The sequence below is a fragment of the Ovis canadensis genome, chromosome 1 (assembly GCF_042477335.2).
Source record: "Ovis canadensis isolate MfBH-ARS-UI-01 breed Bighorn chromosome 1, ARS-UI_OviCan_v2, whole genome shotgun sequence".
NCBI lineage: Eukaryota > Metazoa > Chordata > Mammalia > Artiodactyla > Bovidae > Ovis > Ovis canadensis.
This window is the reverse complement of record NC_091245.1, coordinates 86,416,031-86,439,182: the sequence shown is the minus strand read 5'-3', so window position 1 is coordinate 86,439,182 and position 23,152 is coordinate 86,416,031. Positions and strand designations below refer to the sequence as shown.

General features: G+C 41.6%; 1 protein-coding gene across 2 annotated transcripts in view; it reads left to right on the top strand.

Annotated features, from left to right (window-relative positions):
- Positions 1–5,479: 5,479 nt before the first annotated feature.
- The window catches only part of LOC138445354 (mitochondrial adenyl nucleotide antiporter SLC25A24-like), an 86,312-nt gene continuing 68,639 nt past the window's right edge, over positions 5,480–23,152 (top strand). Inside the window, exons 1-3 of one of the 2 annotated variants that reach the window (XM_069599294.1) lie at positions 5,480–5,659; positions 15,220–15,225; positions 23,017–23,143. In XM_069599294.1, the coding sequence (XP_069455395.1) occupies positions 5,480–5,659; positions 15,220–15,225; positions 23,017–23,143 (313 nt within the window). The remainder of the gene's footprint in view (positions 5,660–15,219; positions 15,226–23,016; positions 23,144–23,152) is intronic. The other variant, XM_069599284.1, reaches the window with a different exon arrangement.

The window sequence follows — 23,152 nt, the reverse complement described above, 5'->3', positions numbered from 1 at the left end:
AACAAAAAAAGAGAGATGGAGAAATTGGAGAACATAAACTAAATGAAACGGGAGCACAGAATATGCAATAGAGAAAGTGAACAAGCTAGGTAAAAGATCATCGTAAGTCCAGTTGTTTTTAAACATGACTGCTCGTTAGAGACATATCTGGCACTTGGAGAAAATGCCATACCTGAGCATTTGTATTTTTCAAGAAATTTCAAGATAATTCTGATATGCATCTGGATTTTTAAAAGTGATTACAAGTTTCTCTATTAGATCCTAGTTTTGGTGATATAGAGTTCTCTTGTTTTTCTGTTGACCAATCATGATACAATGGTATTAAGTGAAAAATAGTTACATAGTCACAATAGTAAAAGATGTTTATCAGTTTTCACCATCAATAACCAGACAAAAAACAAAAGATAATTATAATTGCAAGCCATAATGGGAACATAATTAACGTAACAATATAAAATAATTACATACAATTTGGGAGGGGTTGGCCAAGCAAAGTGATGTGGTAAGTGGAACTGCATACATGCATATGTTTTCATTCACACAGCCAGTCTATGTCTTTCGGTTGGTGCGTTTAATCCATTTTAAGGTAATTATTGATATGTATGATCCTATTACCATTTTCTTAATTGTTTGGGGTTTATTTTCTGTAGGTCTTTTCCTTTTGTGTTTCCTGCCTAGAGAAGTTCCTTTAGCATTTGTTGTAAAGCTAGTTTGGTGGTGCTGAATTCTCCTAACTTTTGCTTGTTTGGAAAGCTTTTGATTTCTCCATCATATCTGAATGAGAATCTTGCTGAATTAGCATAGTCTTGGCTGTAGGTTCTTCTCTTTCATCACTTTAAATATATCATGCCACTCCCTTCTGGCTTGTAGAGTTTCTGTTGAGAAATCAGCTGATAATCTGATGGGAGTTCCCTTGTATGTTTTTGTCACTTTTCCCTTGTTGCTTTTAATGTTTTATCTCTTGTCTTTAATTTTTGTAGTGTGTTTACTATGTGTCTTGGTGTGTTCCTCCTTGGGTTATCCTTCCTGGGAGTCTCTGTGCTTTCTGGACTTGGTTGATGATTTCCTTTCCCATGTTAGGGAAATTTTCAGCTATTACCTCTTCAAATATTTTCTCAGGTCCTTTCTCTCTCTCTTCTCCTTCTGGGGCCCCTATAATGTGAATGTTGGTGCATTTAATGTTGTCTCAGAGGTCTCTTAGGCTGGCTTCATTTCATTTTGTTCTTTTTTCTATATTCTGTTCTGTGGCAGTGATTTCCACTATTTTGTCATCCAGGTCATTTATCCATTCTTCTCCCTCAGTTATTCTGCTACTGATTCCTTCTAGTGTATTTTTCATGTCTGTTTGTTTGTTCTTTAGTCCTTCTAGGTCATTGGTAAACATTTTTTGTAGCTTCTCAATCTTTGCCTCCATTCTTTTCCGAAGATCCTGGATCATCTTCACTATCATTATTCTGAATTCTTTTGCTGGAAGGCTGCCTGTCTCCACTTCCTGGGATTTTATCTTGTCCCTTCATCTAGGACATAACTTTTTGCCTTTTCATTGTGATTAACTTTATGTAATATGGTTTTTGTTTTAGCTGCTGTGAGACTGTGCTTCTTGCTTCTTCTGTCTGCCCTCTGATGGATGAGGCTGAGAGGCTTGTGTAAGCTTCCTGATGGGAGGGACGGGTGATTGGAAATACTGAGTCTTGCTCTGGTGGGCAGGGCCTTGTTCAGTAAAGCTTTAATCCAATTATCTGCTGGTGTGTGGGGTTGCACTCCCTCCCTAGTAGATGTTTGGCTTGAGGCAACCCAGACCTAGAGTCTACAGGCTCTGTGGTAGGGTTAATGGCGAACTACAGGAGGGTTTATGCCAAGGGGGACCTTCCAGTGCCCCCGTCCCCACGCCTCCACAGGAAGCCCTGCAACACTAACTGGTAGTTTCAGTTCAGTCTCCTGTGGGGTCACTGCTCCTCTGGGTCTTGGTGCATGTAAAATTTTGTTTGTGCTCCTCAAGACTGGAGTCTCTGTTTCACTAATCCTCTGGAAGTCCTTTAATCAAAATCCTGCTGGTGCTCAAGGACAGATTCCCTGGGGATTCCCAGTCCCTTTGTCAGATCTCCAGGCTGGGAAGCTTGATGTGGGGTTCAGAAACTTCACAATAGTGTGAGAACTTCTTTGGTATTATTGTTCTTCAGTCTGTGGGTCATCCACCTGGCGGGTATGGGATTTGATTTTGTTGTGTTTGCACCCCTACTACCATCTTGCTGTGGCTTCTTTGTTTTTGGACATGGGGTATCCTTTTTGGTGGGTTCCAGCATCCTCCTGTCAATGGTTGTTCAACAGCTAGTTGCAATTTTGGTGCTCTCGCAGGAGAAGATGAGTGCATGTCCTTTGATCCTGCCATCTTTAACCAGAAGCTGATATTTTCTTGATATTTGTAATATTTTTTCTTTATTGGTCTAGTTGAGGTTTATCAATTTTATTATTTTTTCCATGAAAATAGCTTTTAATTTTTACTAATTCTCTTTATTGTCTTTTATTTCATTGATTTCAAATCTTTAAAATCCTTCTTGCTACTTATTTGGCATTAATTTGCTCTTCTTTTTATAATTTCTTTAAGTAGAACCTTAGTCACATATTTAAATTTTTCTTGTTTTCTAACACAAACATCTAAAGACATGATGTTAATCTAGGCACTAGTTTAGCTGTATTCTACATGTTTTGACATGCTTTCATTATCATTCAGTTCAAAGTATATTCTGATTTTTCCTGTGATTTCTTCTTTGGCCCATGTGTTATTTAGAAGTAAATCATTTAATTTCCAAGTGTTTGTGTATTCTTCACTATCTTTTTGTGATTGATTCCTAATTTAATTTTATTGTGATCAAAGAAATACTCTGTATGATTTCAGTCATTTAAGTTATTGACTTGCTTTATGGCCTAGCATATGATCTTCCTTAGTCTTTTAACTTTACATGTGCAGTTGAAAATAATGTTGATCATATTACTGAAGTATTTTATACCCTATTGACAGTTTCCTCATTCTATCAATTGTTTGGCTCTAATTGTGGATGTACCTATTTCACTTTTCAGTCTGTCCATTTTTACTTTGTGTAATTTCAAGCTTTGTTATTAGCTACATATACCTTATGATTGTTATACCATCTTGGTGAATAAACCCTCCTAAGATTATAAAATGCCTTTGTTGTCTTGAAGTCTTCTTTGGTTAATATTAATATAGCTATCCCAGCTTCCTCAAGATTAGTGTATTCAAGTATTTCCTTGTCCATCCATTTACTTTTAACCTATTTGTATCTTTGTATTTCAGTTTTTTAGAAAGTATATAGTTGGGTCTTGTTTGCTCTGCCTTTTTATTGAAGCATATAGAATAATTATTGAAATGGTTTTAAGTCCCACATCTTTCTTGTTTTGCTTATCTCAACTGTTCTTTTTCCTTTTCCCCTCTTACATTCTTTTGTATTAATTCAGTGTTTTTTGGTATACTATTTTATCTCTTCTATTGGTTTATTAGCTATACTTCCATTTTTTTTCAACGGTTGCTCTAGGGTTTCTAGCATGCAGTTTTAAATGTATGCTAAGTTGCTTCAGTCGTGTCCGACTCTGTGCGACCCCATAGACGGCAGCCTACCAGGCTCCCCCGTCCCTGGGATTCTCCAGGCAAGAACATTGCAGTGGGTTGCTATTTCCTTCTCCAATGTGTGAAAGTGAAAAGTGAGAGTGAAGTCGCTCAATTGTTTTCGACTCTTTGAGACCACATGGACTGCAGCTTACCAGGATCCTCCATCCATGGGGTTTTCCAGGCAAGAGTACTGGAGTGGGCTGCCATTGCCTTCTCCGATTTAAATGTATACTACCTCACATATAATGTGAGAACCTTTTAGTAGTATACTTCTACGACCCCTCTCCCATCCTTTTTCCTATTGCTGTCATATATTTTACTTCTACATAAGTTCCACAATATATTTTGGTTTTGACAGTTAATTATCTTTTAAAGAAAAAGTCCTTAATATTTACATATGCCTATTACTTAGAATATTTTCTAAAAGCTTTATTAATAGCCTTCTGTTTATTAATTCCTAAATCTCATTCATTTAAATAACATGTATTTTATCATGTGTAGTCACATCTCAGTTATCTTTATTTATATATGCTTTATATCTAATATAAAGCATATGTTTTTTAGGTTGAATTTTATTTGTTTACATACCTAGAGCACACTAGATGGTGAGCTGCTATGAGAGCAGATTCAATGTTCTTTACTTTTATATCTTTAACACTTATTAATAACAAATGGAATAAATAACATCTCAAGCTGTTATTTTGAAAAATAAGTGAATTTTATTCTGTGGTCTGTGGAATTTTATAAGAAAACTTTTCAAAACACTGGTGGGCTTGTCATTAGATTATGCCATTGACTTTCAAAGAATATGACTAGGGATTGAGGGTACAAAGCTTCAATGCAACAAATTACGGAACTAGGTTTTTACCTACTCCCTCAACCCTATCTACTGCAATTCTGTACAGCCTCAACTGTAGATGATTTCAGGCTCTTTTTGTGGGAGCCTGTAAGAGAGTATAACGAATGGCAGAAATATGTGATGCTGCCGAAGACAAAGTAAAAAGTTAAATATTTCAGGATGGAGGGCGCGGTCAGCAGTGTCTTAAACAGAACTGGGATTAAGTAAAGCAAGCATTTTAGTGTCGTCTGGATTCTGTGACGAGGAAGTTCAGTGAGGTAGGTGGTGGTGGCTGAGATGAGACTGCAGTGGATCCAGGAGACAAGTGGAAGGTGAAGAGGAGACAGGTTCTTGGAAACAACCGCAGGTTCCCAGGGAGGGGAAGAGAGAGACAGAGACGAAGGCTGCTAGGGGGAGGACTACCTTCTTTAGCTCTACCTCCGCTGGGTCAGCGGGGTCCCGACTGCAAAGCAATGACCTACGCGGTGGCACCGGGCGCTCTCAGCAGAGGTGCAGGTCGAGCAACTCACTGACCCGCTGCCCCAGGTGCATTGAGTTTGCCGGGAAGAACCTTGACGCCGGAGCGCTCTTCAGGTGCCGCCCCGGGAGAGGAACGCCTTCTTCCCTCCCAAGGGAGGCGCTCTTCCTCCTTCCGGAGCTCTCCGCGGCTCGCGGTCGACTTAGGCTTGGGAGGTCCCGGCCGCCGCGTTTGGCGCCTCAGCTTCCAGCTTCTGGGAGGGCGGACGCTCGCGCTGCGTCCCGGCCAGGGCCTCCCCCACGAGGCTTTTCAAGCGACGCCCGAGAGCCACTGGCGCGGACCCTCCCGCCTCAGGGGCTGAGAATCGCGGTGGCTTGAGTCGGGCGGTTGCGGCAGCCCGGCTGACCGCGCGGACCCTGAGCAGCTGCGGCGTCGAGGAGGCGGCAGGTGGCGTGGCCGCCGGCGGGACGCCCTCCCTGGGGCCAGGAGGAGAGGCGGCCTGCGGTCCCCGCCGCCGCGGGGCAGCGCCGGCCGGACCATGCTGCGCTGGCTGCGGGGCTTCGTGCTGCCCGCGGCGAGCTGCCACACCGACGAGGAAGACCACTTACACTACAAGAACCTTTTCCAATACCTGGACCACAACGGGGACGGGGTGGTGGACATCTTGGAGCTCCAAGAGGGCCTGAAAAACTGGAACCCCTCTTTTGCCCGGGAGAAGGTGAGTGGCCCCGCCTGTCCGGAGAGGTCCTGGGCAGAAGGTAAAGGTGTTAATGGACCAGGATTCTTGGGTTTCCCTAATCAATAAAAATTGATAAGAGGTCAGTCAGGAAATTCAGGAAAGGCTTTATTGGGGCCACTGCTGCAACAGGGGATCGTGAAAACAAGTAAGTTTTCCTTACTCGCTCCCAGAGACGGGAGAAAGCTGATTCCTACTATGGGGTTCAGTTCAGTTCAGTTCAGTCGCTCAGTAGTGTCCGACTCTTTGCGACTCCATGAATCGCAGGACGCCAGGCCTCCCTGTCCATCACCAACTCCCAGAGTTCACTCAGACTCACGTCCATCGAGTCAGTGATGCCATCCAGCCATCTTATCCTCTGTCGCCCCCATCTCCTCCTGTCCCCAATCCCTCCCAGCATCAGAATCTTCCAATGAGTCAACTCTTTGCATGAGGTGGCCAAAGTACTGGAGTGTCAGCTTTAGCATCATTCCTTCCAAAGAACACCCAGAACTGATCTCCTTCAGAATGGACTGGTTTGGATCTCCTTGCAGTCCAGTGGACTCTAAAGAGTCTTCTCCAACACCACAGTTCAAAAGCATCAATTCTTTGGTGCTCAGCTTTCTTCACAGTCCAACTCTCACATCCGTACATGACCACAGGAAAAACCATTGCCTTGACTAAACGGACCTTAGTCGGCAAAGTAATGTCTCTGCTTTTCAATATGCTATCTAGGTTGGTCATAACTTTTCTTCTAAGCAGTAAGCATCTTTTAATTTCATGGCTGCAGTCACCATCTGCAATGATTTTGGAGCCCCCAAAAATAAAGTCTGGCACTGTTTCCACTGTTTCCCCATCTATTTCCCATGAAGTGATGGGACCAGATGCCATGATCTTCGTTTTCTGAATGTTGAGCTTTAAGCCAACTTTTCCACTCTCCTCTTTCACTTTCATCAAGAAGCTTTTTAGTTCCTCTTCACTTTCTGCCATAAGGGTGGTGTCGTCTGCATATCTGACGTGATTGATATTTCTCCCGGCAATCTTGATTCCAGCTTGTGCTTCTTCTAGCCCAGCATTTCTCATGATGTACTCTGCATAGAAGTTAAATAAGCAGGGTGACAATATACAGCCTTGACTTACTCCTTTTCCTATTTGGAACCAGTCTGTTGTTCCATGTCCAGTTCTAACTGTTGCTTCCTGACCTGCATATAGGTTTCTCAAGAGGCAGGTCAGGTGGTCAGGTATTCCCATCTCTTTCAGAATTTTCCACAGTTGATTGTGATCCACACAGTCAAAGGCTTTGACATAGTCAATAAGGCAGAAATAGATGTTTTTCTGGAACTCTCTTGCTTTTTTGATGATCCAGCAGATGTTGGCAATTTGATCTCTGGTTCCTCTGCCTTTTCTAAAAACAGCTTGAACATTTGGAAGTTCATGGTTCATGTATTGCTGAAGCCTGGCTTGGAGAATTTTGAGCGTTATTCCCTGGTGGCTCAGACGGTAAAGCGTCTGCCTACAATGTGGGAGACCCGGGTTCGATTCCTGGGTTGGGAAGATCCCCTGGAGAAGGAAATGGCAATCCACTCCAGCACTCTTGCCTGGAAAATCCCATGGATGGAGGAGCCTGATAGGCTACAGTCTACAGTCTATGGGGTCCCAAAGAGTCGGACAAGACTGAGCGACTTCACTCACTCACTCACTGTGTATGAGATAAGTACAATTGTGCAGTAGATTGAGCATTCTATGTCATTGCCGTTCTTTGGGATTGGAATGAAAACTGACCCTTTCCAGTGGACTGTGTGGACCACAATAAACTGTGGAAAATTCTGAAAGACATGGGAATACCTGACCACCTGACCTGCCTCTTGAGAAACCTGTATGCAGGTCAGGAAGCAACAGTTTGAACTGATCAACAGACAGGTTCCAAATAAGAAAAGGAGTATGTCAAGGCTGTATATTGTTACCCTGCTTATTTGGCTTGTATGCAGAGTACATCATGAGAAATGCTGGGCTGGAAGAAGCACAAACTGAAATCAAGATTGCCGGGAGAAATATCAGTCACCTCAGATATGCAGATGACACCACCCTTATGGCAGAAAGTGAAGAGGAACTAAAAAGCTTCTTGATGAAAGTGAAAGTGGAGAGTGAAAAAGTTGGCTTAAAGCTCAACATTCAGAAAACTAGGATCATGGCATCCGGTCCCATCACTTCATGGGAAATAGATGGGGAAACAGTGGAAGCAGTGTCAGACTTTATTTTCTTGGGCTCCAAAATCACTGCAGATGGTGACTGCAGCCATGAAATTAAAAGACGCTTACTCCTTAGAAGAAAAGTTATGACCAACCTAGATAGCATATTGAAAAGCAGAGACATTACGTGGCCAACAAAGGTCTGTCTAGTCAAGGCTATGGTTTTTCCTCTGGTCATGTATGGATGTGAGAGTTGGACTGTGAAGAAAGCTGAGCACCAAAGAATTGATGCTTTTGAACTGTGGTGTTGGAGATGACTCTTGAGAGTCCCTTGGACGGCAAGGAGATCCAATCAGTCCATTCTGAAGGAGATCAGCCCTGGGATTTCTTTGGAGGGAATGATGCTAAAGCTGAAACTCCAGTACTTTGGCCACCTCATGCAGAGTTGACTCAGTGGAAAAGACTGTGATGCTGGGAGGGATTGTGGGCAGGAGAAGGGGATGACAGAGGATGAGATGGTTGGATGGCATCACTGACTCGATGGACGTGAGTCTGAGTGAACTCCGGGAGTTGGTGATGGACAGGGAGGCCTGGCATGCTGCGATTCATGGGGTTGCAAAGAGTCTGACACGACTGAGTGACTGAACTGAACTGAGTGGGTTTCTGGTGACTCATTCACCATTTACTGAACTGGCACAGAATTTCACAGGCTTCATTAGCCTTTGCGAATGCAAGTGTCAATGACATTATCTTTTCTAGTCATTTGCCACCCACGATTCATGCTTTCCAAGTTCTCTTCAAATGACAGGCACACCTGGGTTCCCAGAGCTGCGATCCCACACCAAAGACTGATGGGGAGTCAGACCTTGATCCATGGGTTTACACTTCAGCTGATTGTTTTAGTACCTTGCCTAAATTAGGGATGCCTTTCTTCTCTAGATGAATCTTGACTTGATTATTTAAAAACTGTTTAGTTGGAAGTTTCAGAATACCAAGAGAAAACAATCATCTCATTTCCAGTGCAAAATAGTCTTCTGATATTAACCTACTTGTTCAGCTCTCTACCAGTGAGATGTGTGTGTATGTGTGTCTGTGTGTGTGTATGTTTGTCTGTATTAGAGGTCCAAATCATTCCCATGGCTCAGGAAGTTCCTTGAGTTCTATACTCCAAAAATGTATTGCTCTGGTTTGATTATCTCATCTCAATCCTATATCCTCCCAGTGCTTAGTCTTTTCAGATTGATGCCAAGCAAGCCATTTCCTTGACTTTAATTTCCTTTTGTCCCTGGATCCTGTCTCTTAGGACAGTCTCTGGTAAGCCAGAATTCTAGGACCCTGTACCTCAATCTGTCAAGTGTGTTAGGCTTCTGCATACCCAAGAAGGGATATCAGAGAATAAACCTTAGAGAGAGGTAGGAATCAGAGAGGAGTGGTAGGAATATAGGAACATTAACATGAATACTGCTTTAGTATGTATACTGTGTCTTTGAAAATGGGATGCCATTCATGAAAGGTATTACTTTTAAGCCCTCACTTGGAAGAACACTACTTACTTGTTTTGTCTGTACAGCAGGCCAGCAGCTTCTGGTTAGTGCTCTATGTGATAGGCCTGGTGGGTCCTGTTATCATTACATGGCCCCTTTGGAGTATAATAGGACATTTGGTCCAATGCAGTGTACTCTATATACACATGTTGTGAAATCAAACACCCTTTACTGTTGGATTGTCCTGCCAGCTGAGGCTTTGCAGGCAAGTAAGGCAAACACATACTTAGAGTGTGTCAATTCAAGTGAAGATGAAACACTTTCAGGGTAGAATAGCTTCAGGGTAATGGACTTGCTGCTCAGTGGCTGGTAGGTTCCCTGAAAGGATGATGTTTGCTTTGGTGTCTGGTGGCAGTAGGTTGGGCATTTGGAAGCATCAGTAGCGATATTAGGCTTGGAAAGTGGAACCCATACCGATGGATATGCATCCATGAAAGAAAAGAAAGAAAAAAAGTTCAGTTGCTCAGTCGTGTCTGACTCTTTGTGACCCATGGACTGTAGCCTACCAGGCTCCTCTGTCCGTCGGATTTTCCAGGCAAGAGTACTGGAGTGGGTTGCCATTTCCTTCTCCAGAGGATCTTCCCAACCCAGGGATCGAACGTGGGTCTCCCACATTGTAGGCAGATGCTTTACCGTCTGAGCCACCAGGGAGGTCCTGTGCATCCATGCATCCATGGATGGCGTCTGTTTCCACCACCATGGCTGTTCTATCCCTGAGTCTGCTATGTCAGCACAGCTGTTCATATGTCAGCTGATGAGAGAGTCTGGCTGACTTCAGCTGGCTGGGTCACTGTATCTGCTTGGTTATTTTGTACCTCTTCCACAGTAGCAACTGTACAAAATGAAAATATTTTCACTTCCATAGATCTATCCTCATGCATATTCCCCAGACCTCTGTGTCTCTGATCTTTTAATCTTTTTCTTGCCAGGCTACTAATCATCCAAACAAGCTACTCATCACTGTCCACAAGTCTCTATACATTGTTATTTCTGTCTACTTCTCTTTCTACATAAAGTGAATGGTCAGGTACACAACTTGACATTCTTCTCTCTCTCCCCTTATTGCTGTCTTTCTGGACTGTTCTTGAGTGGTATTATAGTGCACATCAAGCTATTTTCGATTTGCATTCACAGGCTCAGAAACCCATCCAAGGACCAAGCTCATCCTTTTTCCACCTGTGTTGGCTGGTAATAATGAACTTCCATGTATTTATAGGAATGAGTTTAAGGAGAGGTGATGGTATAACAGTGATGAAGTGTGGAGATCGGAACCATTCTTTGTTTTGTTTGCACTCTGGTTCTGCTTATGCTTGATCTCAGGTGTTCTCTTCCATTATGGAGGTTGCTCCTGGACTCACCAAAACTTATGATTTGGTGAGTCTGATAGAACCCAACTCATGATAGTCAACCATGGCTGTGTGTTCATTTTAATTTAATTTTGCTATTATTTTTTAACATATTTTTTTACATTTATATTGATTTTGGCTGTGCTAGGTCTTCATTGCTGCGTGGGCTTTTCCCTAGTTGCAGCGAGTGGGGGCTACTCTCTAGTTGTGGTGCGCAGGCTTCTAGTTGCAGTGGCTTCTCTTGTTGCAGAGCATGGGCTCTAGGGCACCTGGGCTCCGGTAGTTGCAGTTCCTGGGCTCTAGAGCACTGGCTGAATAGTTGTGGTGCCTGGACTCAGTTGCTCTGTGGCATGTGGGCTCCTCCTTCCTGGTCCAGGGATCAAACCCATGTCTCCTGCATTGGCAGGCAAATTCTTCACCACCGAGCCACCAGGGAAGCCCTGGGTAATCATTTGAAGTCCCATATTTAAGGACTCTGTTTCTATCAGGGTCCCATAGCATGTCAGGAACTGTTACAGTTTTCTCCTGCAGACTCTCCTTTGGGGGCTCACTATAAACTTCTTATAGTATCTTTTCATACTTCTGATACTTTCAATACCATAGAGTCTGCTGGGTCAGGTAGCCCAAGAGGCAGGGCCACTTGCTCTATAGCTGTTGAAGAGCTCTTGCCCATTATGGTCCCCATAGAATGCTGTTAGCCTTTCCTGTTTCTCAAAAGTGAGTCAGAGCAGTTTTCTCAGTTTTGAAATATATTACCTCCAGAACTCAGAAGCCTCAGATGTTGGTTTCCCTCTTAGGGAGGTATGAGATTCAGTCATTTCCCCTTTATTTTGGTGGTGGTGGTGGGACATATCCTGACATACCCCAGACCACTGGTTATGGAAATACTTAATTGATGTGGTAGACCCCTGAATCTTTATTGACTTTATTATTTCTCATTCTCTGGAGGCATTTATCTTACCAACTGCTGCTGCTGCTGCTAAGTTGCTTCAGTTTTGTCCGATTCTGTGTGACCCCATAGACGGCAGCCCACCAGGCTCTGCTGTCCTTGGGATTTTCCAGGCAAGAGTACTGGAGTGGGTTGCCGTTGCCTTCTCTGATATCTTACCAAGGCTTCCAACATATTGCTACTTCTTGTTTACCAAGTCCATTTAACATGTTTTCATCAATATAGAGGACCAGCATGATGTTCTATGAATGTGTAGTTGGACCAGATCCCTTTATGACAGAAGGCGGGAGATTTAAATGTATTTATTGCCCTTCCCACGTGAATGTCAACTGGTTATCTTTCTTGGTAAATGGAAAACAGTACATTCATCAGATCAATGGCCATATGCTATGTCCTTGAGGCTGTGTTAATCTGCTCTAGTAAATACCACATCTGGATCTAGAGCTGCAGTTGACTTGTCTGCTACTTGGTTGAGTTTGAAGTCGTCCACTGTCATCCTTCTCCTCACCTAGCTTTTGTAGGGCTTATACTAGTGAATTAAGTGGTGGGGACCACCATCCCTGAATTTCTTAGTAAGTCTTTAGGGATAGTACTAATCTCTGCTGTTGGGAAGTGATATTGGTTTTTTTCTGACTTTTAAAATTGTGATAAAAATTCATGTATTATAAAATTTAGCATCTTAAACCACTTTTAAGTGTACAGTTCAGTGGTATTAAATCAGTTCAGTTCACTCAGTTGTGTCTGACTCTTTGTGACCCCATAGACTGCAGCATGCCAGACTTCCTGGTCCATCACCAACTCCTGGAGCTTACTCAAACTCATGTCCATCGAGTTGGTGATGCCATCCAACCATCTCATCCTTTGTTGTCTTTCTCCTCCTACTCTCAATCTTTCCCAGCATCAGCGTCTTTTCTGATGAGTCAGTTCTTTGCATCAGGTGGCCAAAGTATTGGAGTTTCTGCTTCAGCATCAGTCCTTCCAATGAATATTCAGGACTGATTTCCTTTAGGATGGACTGGTTGGATCTCCTTGCAGTCCAAGGGACTCTCAAGAGTCTTCTCCAACACTACCATTCAAAGCATCAATTCTTCGGTGTGCAGCTTTCTTTATAGTCTAATTCTCACATCCATACATGACTACTGGAAAAACCATAGCTTTGACTAGACGGACCTTTGTTGGCAAAGTAACGTCTCTTCTTTTAAATATGCTGTCTAGGTTGGTCATAGCTTTTCTTCCAAGGAGCAAGCGTCTTCTAATTTCATGGCTGCAGTCACCATCTGCAGTGATTTTGGAGCCCCACCCCCTACCAAAATAAAGTCTCTCACTGTTTCCATTGTTTCCCTATCTATTTGCCATGAAGTGATGGGACCAGATGCCATGATCTCAGTTTTCTGACTGTTAACTTTTAAGCCAACATTTTCACTCTCATCTTTCACTTTCATTAAGAGGCTCTTCAGTTCTTCTTCACTTTCTGCAATAGGGTGGTGTCATCTGCATATCTGAGGTTATTGATATTTCTCCCAACAGTCTTGATTCTAGCTTGTGTTTCATCCAGCCTGACATTTCACATGATGTACTTTGCATATGTTAAATAAACAGGGTGACAATATGCAGCCTTGACGTACTCCTTTCCGGATTTGGAACCAGTCTGTTTTACTATGTTCAGTTCTAACTGTTGCTTCTTGACCTGCATACAGAGTTTTCAGGAGGCAGGTAAGGTGGTCTGATATTCCCATCTCTTTAAGAATTTTCCACATTTTGTTGTGATCCACACAGTCAAAGGCTTTGGCATAGTCAATGAAGCAGAAGTAGATGTTTTTCAGGAACTCTCTTGCTTTTTCTATGATCCAACGGATGTTGGCAATTTGATCTCTGGTTCCTCTGCCTTTTCTAAATCCAGCTTGAACATCTGGAAGCTTGCAATTCACGTACTGTTCAAGCCTGGTTTGGAGGATTTTGAGCATTTCTTTGTTAGCATGTGAGATGAGTGCAATTGTGCAGTAGTTTGAAAATTCTTTGGTATTTCCTTTCTTTGGGATTGGAATGAAAATCGACTTTTACAGTCCTGTGGCCACTGCTGAGTTTCTAAATTTGCTGGCATATTGAGTGCTGCACTTTCACAGCATCATCTTTTAAGATTTGAAATAGCTCAAGTGGAATTCCATCACGTTCACTAACTTTGTTTGTAGTGATCCGTTCTAAGGCCCACTTAACTTTGCATTCCAGGATGTCTGGCTCTAGGTGAGTGATCACACTGTTGCAGAGACCAGTAATGAGAAACCAAGCAAAACACTCAGAGAGTTGGAGAACTCAGGTTTTTATGCCTGCGGGCCCAGGGGAGTTAACACTCCAAGCTTTGAGCCCCAAACAAAGAGGTTACAGAGTTTTTATAGACAGACTATAGTTGGCAACACTAGCTGCTAATAGGCTGGTTTAAACTAAGGGATTTCATGAGTGCAGGAAGAGTAGTCAAGACGGGAAGGGGATGCCTGACCTTTACACGGACAGGAAATATTTAAGCAGGTTTGCAGAGGCTGGGAATTTCAAAGAGCAGGACAAGGGTGAGTGAGATAAGCTCCAGTTCCTAGTATTTGAAGTCCCCACTTTCTGAGACTACATGACCTACGTGATCCAGACTTTGTAAGGAGCAAGCTGAGTTACAAAGGCAGAATGAGCAGGAGGTTATGTAAAATTACTTTTCCTCTTCAATACCATCGTGGTTTTCTTGGTCATGAAGATCTTTTTTGTATACTTCTGTGTATTCTTGCTACCTTTTCTTAATATCTTCTGCTTCTGTTAGGTCCATACCATTTCTGTCCTTTATTGTGCCCATCTTTGTATGAAATGTTCCCTTGGTATCTATAATTTTCTTGAAGAGATCTCTAGTCTTTCCCATTCCATTGTTTTCCTCTATTAGTTTGCTTTGTGCATTGATCACTGAGGAAGGCTTTCTTATCTCTCTTTGCTGTTCTTTGGAACTCTGCATTCAAATGGGTATAAAATACATTTTTATATTCAGTTCAGTTCAATCACTCAGTCATGTCTGACTCTTTGCGACCCCATGAACTGTGCACACCAGGCCTCTCTGTCCACCACCAACTGCTGGAATTTACCCAAACTCATGTCCATTGAGTCGGTGATGCCATCCAACCATCTCATCCTCTGTCATCCCCTTCTCCTGCCCTCAATCTTTCCCAGCATCAGGGTTTTTTCAAATTCAACTCTTCATATCAGGTGGCCAAATATTGGTGTTTCAGCTTCAACATCAGTCCTTCCAATGAACACCCAGGACTGATCTCCTTTAGGATGGACTGGTTGGATCTCCTTGTAGTCCAAGGGACTCTCAAGATTCTTCTCCACCACCGCAGTTCAAAAGCATCCATTCTTTGGCCCTCAGCTTTCTCTATAGTCCAATTCTCACATCCATACATGACTACTGGAAAAACCATTGCCTTGACTAGATGGACCTTTGTTGACAAAGTAATGTCTCTGCTTTTTTATATACTCTCTAGGTTGGCCATAATTTTCTTCCAAGGAGGAAGTGTCTTTTAATTTCATGGCTGCAGTCACCATCTGCAGTGATTTTGGAGCCCCCCAAAATAAAGTCAGACACTGATTCCACTGTTTCCCCATCTATTTGCCATGAAGCGATGGGACGAGATGCCATGATCTTCGTTTTCTGAATGTTGAGCTTTAAGCCAACTTTTTCACTCTCCTCTTTAGCTTTCATCAAGAGACTCTTTAGTTCTTCTTCACTTTCTGCCATAAGGGTGGTGTCATCTGCATATCTGTGGTGATTGATATTTCTCCTGGCAATCTTGATTCTAGCCTGTGCTTCCTCCAGCCCAGCGTTTCTCATGATGTACTCTGCATATAAGTTAAATAAGCAGGGTGACAATATACAGCCTTGACGTACTCCTTTTCCTATTTGGAACCAGTCTGTTGTTCCATGTCCAGTTCTAACTGTTGCTTCCTGACCTGCATACAGATTTCTCCAGAGGCAGGTCAGGTGGTCTGGTATTCCCATCTCTTTCAGAATTTTCCACAGCTTATTGTGATCCACACAAAGACTTTGGCATAGTCAATAAGGCAGAAATAGATGTTTTTCTGGAACTCTCTTGCTTTTTTGATGATCCAGTGGTTGTTGGTGATTGATTTCTGGTTCCTCTGTCTTTTCTAAAACTAGCTTGAACATCTGGAAGTTCACGGTTCACGTATTGCTGAAGCCTGGTTTGGAGAATTTTGAGTATTACTTTACTAGTGTGTGAGATGAGTACAATTATATGGTAGTTTGAGCATATTTTGTCATTGCCTTTCTTTGGGATTGGAATGAAAACTGACCTTTTTCAGTCCTGTGGCCACTGCCGAGTTTTCCAAATTGCTGACATATTGAGTGTAGCACTTTCACAGCATCATCTTTTAGGATTTGAAATAGCTCAACTGGAATCCCATCACTTCCACTAGCTTTGTTCATGTTTGTATTTAATTTATATTAAATGCACTTAATATTTAATTATATTAAATGCATTTAATAATAATATTCATTTGTGCAATTATCACCACTGTCCATTTCAGGAACTCTTTCATCTTTAAAATGGAAATTCTATACCCATTAAACAGTAACTCCTCATTCCCTCCTTCTTCCTGGCCTTGACAGTCACCATTCTATTTTTTGTCTCTATGATTCTGATGACTCTGTGTCTCTCACGGAAGTGGAATCATACAGTGTTTGTCTTTTTGTGACTGGCTGACTTCACTTAGCATAATATTCTCACCATCCATCCATGTATCTTCCCTGGTGGCTCAGCTGGTAAAGAATCTGCCTGCAAAGTGGGAGACCTGGATTTGATTCCTGGGTTGGGAACATCCCCTGGAGAAGGGAACAGCTACCCACTCCAGTATTCTGGCCTACAGAATTCCATTCACTGTATAGTCTGTGGGGTTAGTCAGACACAACTGAGCGACTTTCACTTCACTTCACTTCCCTCCATGTTGTAGCATATGTTAGAATCTTTCCTTTTTAAGGCTGATTAATATTCCATGGTATGTATATACCCCATTTTTGGTGCTGTATTATTCTCAGCCTTTCATTGTTTTTCTCTAGTGCAGTCATGCTTCCATCAACATCCATCCAGTTATATAGTTTTTATAATTAACCAGTGCATTCTCTTCCCATCCCAGTTAATCATCTACCACCAGTGATGGTGTTTCATGCACAGTAAGCTTCCTAAGACCATTTGTGGTACCAGCTGCCATAGGTTGTATTCCATGAGAACTGCCTCTACTACTCAGATTCATTCTTGAGAAGTTTACTGGGAAGTGCTCCTAGGGACAGTACCTGAGAGCAGGTACCTGACAGTACCTGGCATAAGCAGGACTGGACAGAGGGAGAAGTTGAACTGTGATAGAATTACAACAGAGGCTTCAGACAATTCAAGAGGAGCTCTGGATCTTAAGAGTTCCCTGGGAGCCAATGTGAGTCAAATATCTCAAGGAGGGAGTTATTACATAGGCCCTTAAGAAGTGTCATATCTTGGGACTTCCCTGGTTGCCCAGTGGTTATGAATCCACCATGCAGTATGGGGACTGTGGGTTTGATCCCTGTCAGGGAACTAAGATCCTACATGCTGCGGAGCAACTAAGCCTGCGCACTGCAGCTAGAGAGTCTGAAAGATCAAAGATCTCCTGCAGCCAAATAAAGCAACAAATAAATATTAAAGAAAAGAGTTGTCCCATCTTGAGGCAGGAAGACCAGGCCTTTTGTTACCTGTCCCCTGCCTCCTTCACCCCTTCCCCCATTTATTCAACATGGGTTGCTCCTAGGGAATGACTTTAGGCAAGGTGAATCTTTTCAGCCCAGGGTGACATAAAGGGAGGGACTCAACTGAGAGCTGTCAGTTAATACTGACAGCTACTCTCAGTCATGAGGGGGACTGGTGGGCAGTGCACTATAGAATTTACTACAGTGATAAATTTTGAAAGTAATGCTGATAGGATTCATTGGTTAATTGGATTTGTACTGTGAGGTATAAGAGGAAGTCAAGAATGAGTCCAGTATTTTCAGTTTGAAAAAATGAATGGATAATGGTGCTGTTTGCTAGAATCAGGCAGAATTGGAGAGTAGTGAGGTAGGATAAGTGGTTAATAAAGAATTCTTAGTGTGGACATTGGAGGTTTCTTTTAAACATCCAAGTGGATATATCAAATAGTAGTTTTGTATTTGAGCCTGAATCTCTGAGGAGATGTCAGGGTTGGAGATGTCAGGGTTAGAGTTGTATATCATCAGCATTATATATGCAAAGCTTTGATATTGGATGAGATCCCCTAGGTGTATATAGAGAAGAGGTCTGAGGACTGAGCACTGGATCACTGCAACATTCTGAGATCAGGAAGAGCCAATGTACAACTCTGAAAAGCAGCACTTAATAAAGTGAAAGGAAATCAGGAGTGTGTGATCTCTTGGGAGCCAATGTGAGTTAAATATCTCAAGAGGGAGTTATTACGTAGGACCGAGAGGTGTGCTAAGAGGTCTTATAAGGTGAAGACTGATTTTAACTAAGGGCTTTGTCAAGATGGAGGAAGTTTGTAACCTTGAGCAATTTCATGTAGGTGTGTACCTTGTTGTTGGTTGTATCTCTGAGGAATGTGTGGGGACCAGGATGCTATGATAGACATGCTAGACATCAGGAGGGAGGTACAACACAGAGAGCACTCCAAGCTGGGGCTTTGGTCCCTATATTATATCCTTCTCTGATGAGGAAAGCTGTGCTGGATTATACAGTTTTGTATAATGCTGAACGACCAACAAATGGTTGACATTGAGTTCTTCAGTAACTTCTCATGTAGTTGTAAGAAGATCAGCTTCAATGATCCTCTCAGTTGGTCACTGTCAACTTCCGATGGCAAGCCACTGTGTTCCTCATCTTTAAGGCTCTCATTTCCTTTGCAAAACTTCTTGAGCTACCACTGCATGTATGTTCATTAGCAGTTCCTGGGCCAAATGCATTGTTGATGTTGCAAGTTGTCTCTGCTGCCTTATGACTCATTTTGAACTCTTAATAAGAAAATTGTTCAAATTTGCTTTTTGTCTAATATCATTTCCCTGGTCTAAAATGAACATAAAATATGCACCAGAATCATACAGCACTTTAACTTTTTCAATAATAAAATATAGAACAATTATAACAATATACTATAATAAAAGTTATGAGAATGTGATTGCTAATTATTGTGCTTAGTCGCTCAGTCATGTTCAACTTTTTGTGACCCCACAGACTGTAGCCTGCCAGGTTCCTCTGTCCATGGGGATTCTCCAGGCAAGAATCCTGGAGTAGGTTGCCATGCCCTCCTCCAGGGGAGCTTCCCAACCCAGGGATGGAACCCAGGTCTCCTGCATTGCAGGTGGATTCTTTACCATCTGAGCCACCAGGGAAGCCCTGCTAAGAGAGATGCAAATGAAAGCTACAATAAGCTATCACCTCATACCGTCAGAATGACCATCATCGAAAAGTCTATAAATAATAAATACTGGAAAGAGTGTGGAGAAAAGGGAACCATCCTACACTGTTAAATTGGTAGACCACTATATAAAATAGTACAAAGTTTCCATGTCTGACGTAGGGTGCAACATGTTTGGGGCTGGTGCATGGGGATGACCCAGAGAGATGTTGTGGGGAGGGAGGTGGGAGGGGGGGTCATGTTTGGGAACGCATGTAAGAATTAAAGATTTTAAAATTTAAAAAAGAAAAAAAAGAAAAAATAAAAACTAATAATAGAGTTATGATATGATCCAGCAGCCCCACTCCAGGGCATATATCTGGGGAAGATGAAAACTCTCATTTGAAAAGACATATGCACCTCAGTGTTTTTGGATGTACTATTTACAAAAGCTAGAACATGGAAGTAAACTTAGTGTCAATCAACAGATGAATGGATAAAGAGGATATGGTACATATATAATGGAGTATTGCCCAAACATAAAATGAATGAAATGTGCCATTTGCAACAACATAGATGGACCATGGGCTTCCCCAGTGGCTCAATGGTAAAGAATCCGCCTGCAGTGCAGGAAAAGCAGAAGATGCGGATTTGATCCCTGGGTTGGAAAGATCCCCTGGAGGAGGAAATAGCAACCCACTCCAGTATTCTTGCCTGGGAAATCCCACGGACAGAGGAGCCTGGCGGGCTACGTCCACGAGGTCACTAAAGAATCGGACACAACTGAGCAACTGAGCGCAGCACAGATGGACCTAGAGATTATTATACTAAGTGAAATAAGGCAGAGAAAAAACAAATATTATGTGGTATCACTTATATGTGGAATCTAAAAATAATAATACAGGTGAACTTATTTGGAAAACAGAAGCAGACTCACAGACAGAAAACAAACTTATGGCTACCAAAGGGGAAAATTTGCGGAGGTGGGGTGGATAGATTAGGAGTATGGGATTAATAGTTACATACCATTATATATAAAACAGATAAACAGGATTTATTTATTTATTTAGCACAGTATCTGTATTTAATATCCTGTAATACCTGTAATGGAAAAGTATCTAAAGCTACATACGTGGAACTAGCACAATATTGTAAATCGAGTATAGTTAAATAATTTCAAATAAAGTTATAAATATGGTCTTTCTCTCAGAATATTGTACTGTACAATTTAATGCTTTTTCTGTCTTAACTAAGCACTTACCACATACTATGGCCATAACTTTTGTGGTTTGAGGTGTGACAGCAAAACTGGTGTGAATTTCTTTTCCCTTCTTCACAATTTTACTGATAGAAAATTCATTCATACCGTAGATCTTGGCAACCTCAGTATACGATTTTTTTTTCTTTCCTTATTAGTCAAGAACTTTCCCCTTTTTACTTAAAGGAAACATTTTATGGCTTCTCTTGGACATATCCAAATTTTCAGCATTACCACTCTTGTGTTTTGGGGCCATTACTAAGTAAAATAAGTGTTATTTGAACACGAGAACTGTGATACAATGAAAGGCAACGTGATAATCTAGCTTGATGGCTAGTAAGTGAATGAGTGGGATATCTGGGCAAAAGGATAATTCACATTCTGGGCAGGATGGAACCTGATGGAGTGAGATTTCATCACACTCCTCAGAACGGTGCTTAATCTAAACCTTACTATTTCTGGAATTTTTCACTTAATATTTTCAGACTATGGTTGACCATGGGTAACAAAGTTGAAAAATATCAACAACCTCAGATATGCAGATGATGCCACTCTAATGGCAGAAAGTGAAGAGGAACTAAAAACCTTCGTGATGAAAGTGAAAGAGGAGAGTGAAAAAGCCGGCTTGAAACTTTACATTGAAAAAGATAAGCTCATGGCACCCGGTACCATCACTTCATGGCAAATAGAAGGGAAAAAAGTAGAAACAGTAACAGATTTTATTTTCTTGGGCTCCAAAATCCCTGTGGATGGTGACTGCAGCCATGAAATTAAAAGATACTTGCTCCTTGGAAGGAAAGCTATGACAAACGTAGACAGTGTTTTAAAAAGCAGAGAAATCAGTTTGCTGACAAAGGTGCATATAGTCAAAGCTATCGTTTTTCCAGTAATCATGTACAGATATGACAGCTGAACCATAAAGAAGACTGAACACTGAAGAATTGATGTTTTCAAATTGTGGTGCTGGACAAGACTGTTGAGAGTCCCTTAGACTGCAAGGAGACTAAACCAGTCTATCCTAAAGGAAATCAATCCTGAATATTCATTGGAAGAACTGATGCTGAAGCCTCAAATACTTTGGCCACCTGATGCAAAGAGCCAACTCATTGGAAAAGACCCTGATGCCAGGGAAGATTGAAGACAAAAGGAGAAGGCAGCAGCAGAGGATAAGGTGGTCCAGTAGCATCACTGACTCAATGGACATGAATTTGAGCAAACTCCAGGAGATAGTGGAGGACAGAGGAGCCTGGCTTGCTGCAGTCCATGGGATTGCAAAGAGTGGGACATAACTGAACAACAACAACTGAAAGTGCAGAAGATGGGGAAAGGGGTTGATACTATTCTTGGATTTTTTTAAAGTTGGGAAGTATTGAGACATATTGGCTCCAAACAGATATTCTCCATAATGTAACCGGAAGGGTTGGAAGACAATTAAACATGAATAATTTTCTCACTGTGATTTAATGTTAATATTGTTTCCATGTTAGCCCCGTATATCATCGCACTTACTGGGAGATACTACCTATAGAATTAATTTGGAATCCATTTTGTGACATGTAAGTTCTCATGATCTCTCCCCTGCCTACTTCATCTCCTACTTTTCTCCCTTGCATTTTGTCTGTAACAAATTAGAACTATTTAGGGTTGTTAGAATGATTAAATGAGATTGTATATATAAAGTGCTTAAAAGGAAGTACTCAATAAATATTAGCTATTATCATTATTACTGTATTTTTTCTAACTAATATATGTTCTGCCTGCTTACAAATACTGTCACATATTCTTGAAATGCCCTGTCCCATTGGTCTGCCCAGCTAATGCCAGTTATTCTTTGTAGTTCTCAGTTCAAGTCCTCTCCCTCTGTGAAGACTCTCCTGAATCCTCCCACACTCCTCTGTACCTTGAATACATCCCCATCACATCACCTAACAAATTCTCTTTTATTATGTGAATGGTCTCTACTACTCTGTAATTTCCTTCAGGGCAGAGACTGCATCTTCTTGTCTTTTAATCCCTACCACATAGTGCATTGCCCAGTTCACAGTATTAATTCAACAAATATAGATTAAGGACCTTGGTATGCCATACCTATGGTAGGCATTTATGGTACAAAGATGAATAAGATATTATCTATACCTTTGAGATAGGAAACTTCTAGAAATATATATGATAATGCATTTAAAAATTATTAGTTTTTTGTTCAAAAAAGCAGAACACCTTAGTGAGGTTTGAACATATACTCTTCATAAAGCTACATCTCAAATCATAATCTGTGGGTCATATTGGAATTTCACATATTTTATCCCATTGAGTTTAATGGAGTGTGAGGTCTCTGATTGCAAAGATTATATACCTTACTTACTATCTTTATTCCCTCAAGGTATATGGCATTCATTTTTTACCTTAGGTAAACACTTACATGTAGGACTCATAATTATTTGAAATGAGTTTTGACTTCAGTATTGAACAAATTTAAAAAATCACCGAATGTATTTAAATTTGTAGCTGTGACTGAAAAACTAGGACAATGGATGTGGGTAGAAATCATAATTAGTATGAGTGAAATGTGCCAATGTTAACGTGGTATAGTAGCTTACTTGCTATATATTTCTGTAATGAGTTTCTTCTTTCTTATAGGATATTTATAAAACTGTAGATACCAATGCTGATTCCGGATTGAACTTTGAAGATTTTATGCGCTACCTTAAAGACCACGAGAGAAAAATGACGCTGGCATTTAATAGTCTGGACAAAAATAATGATGGTGTGTGTG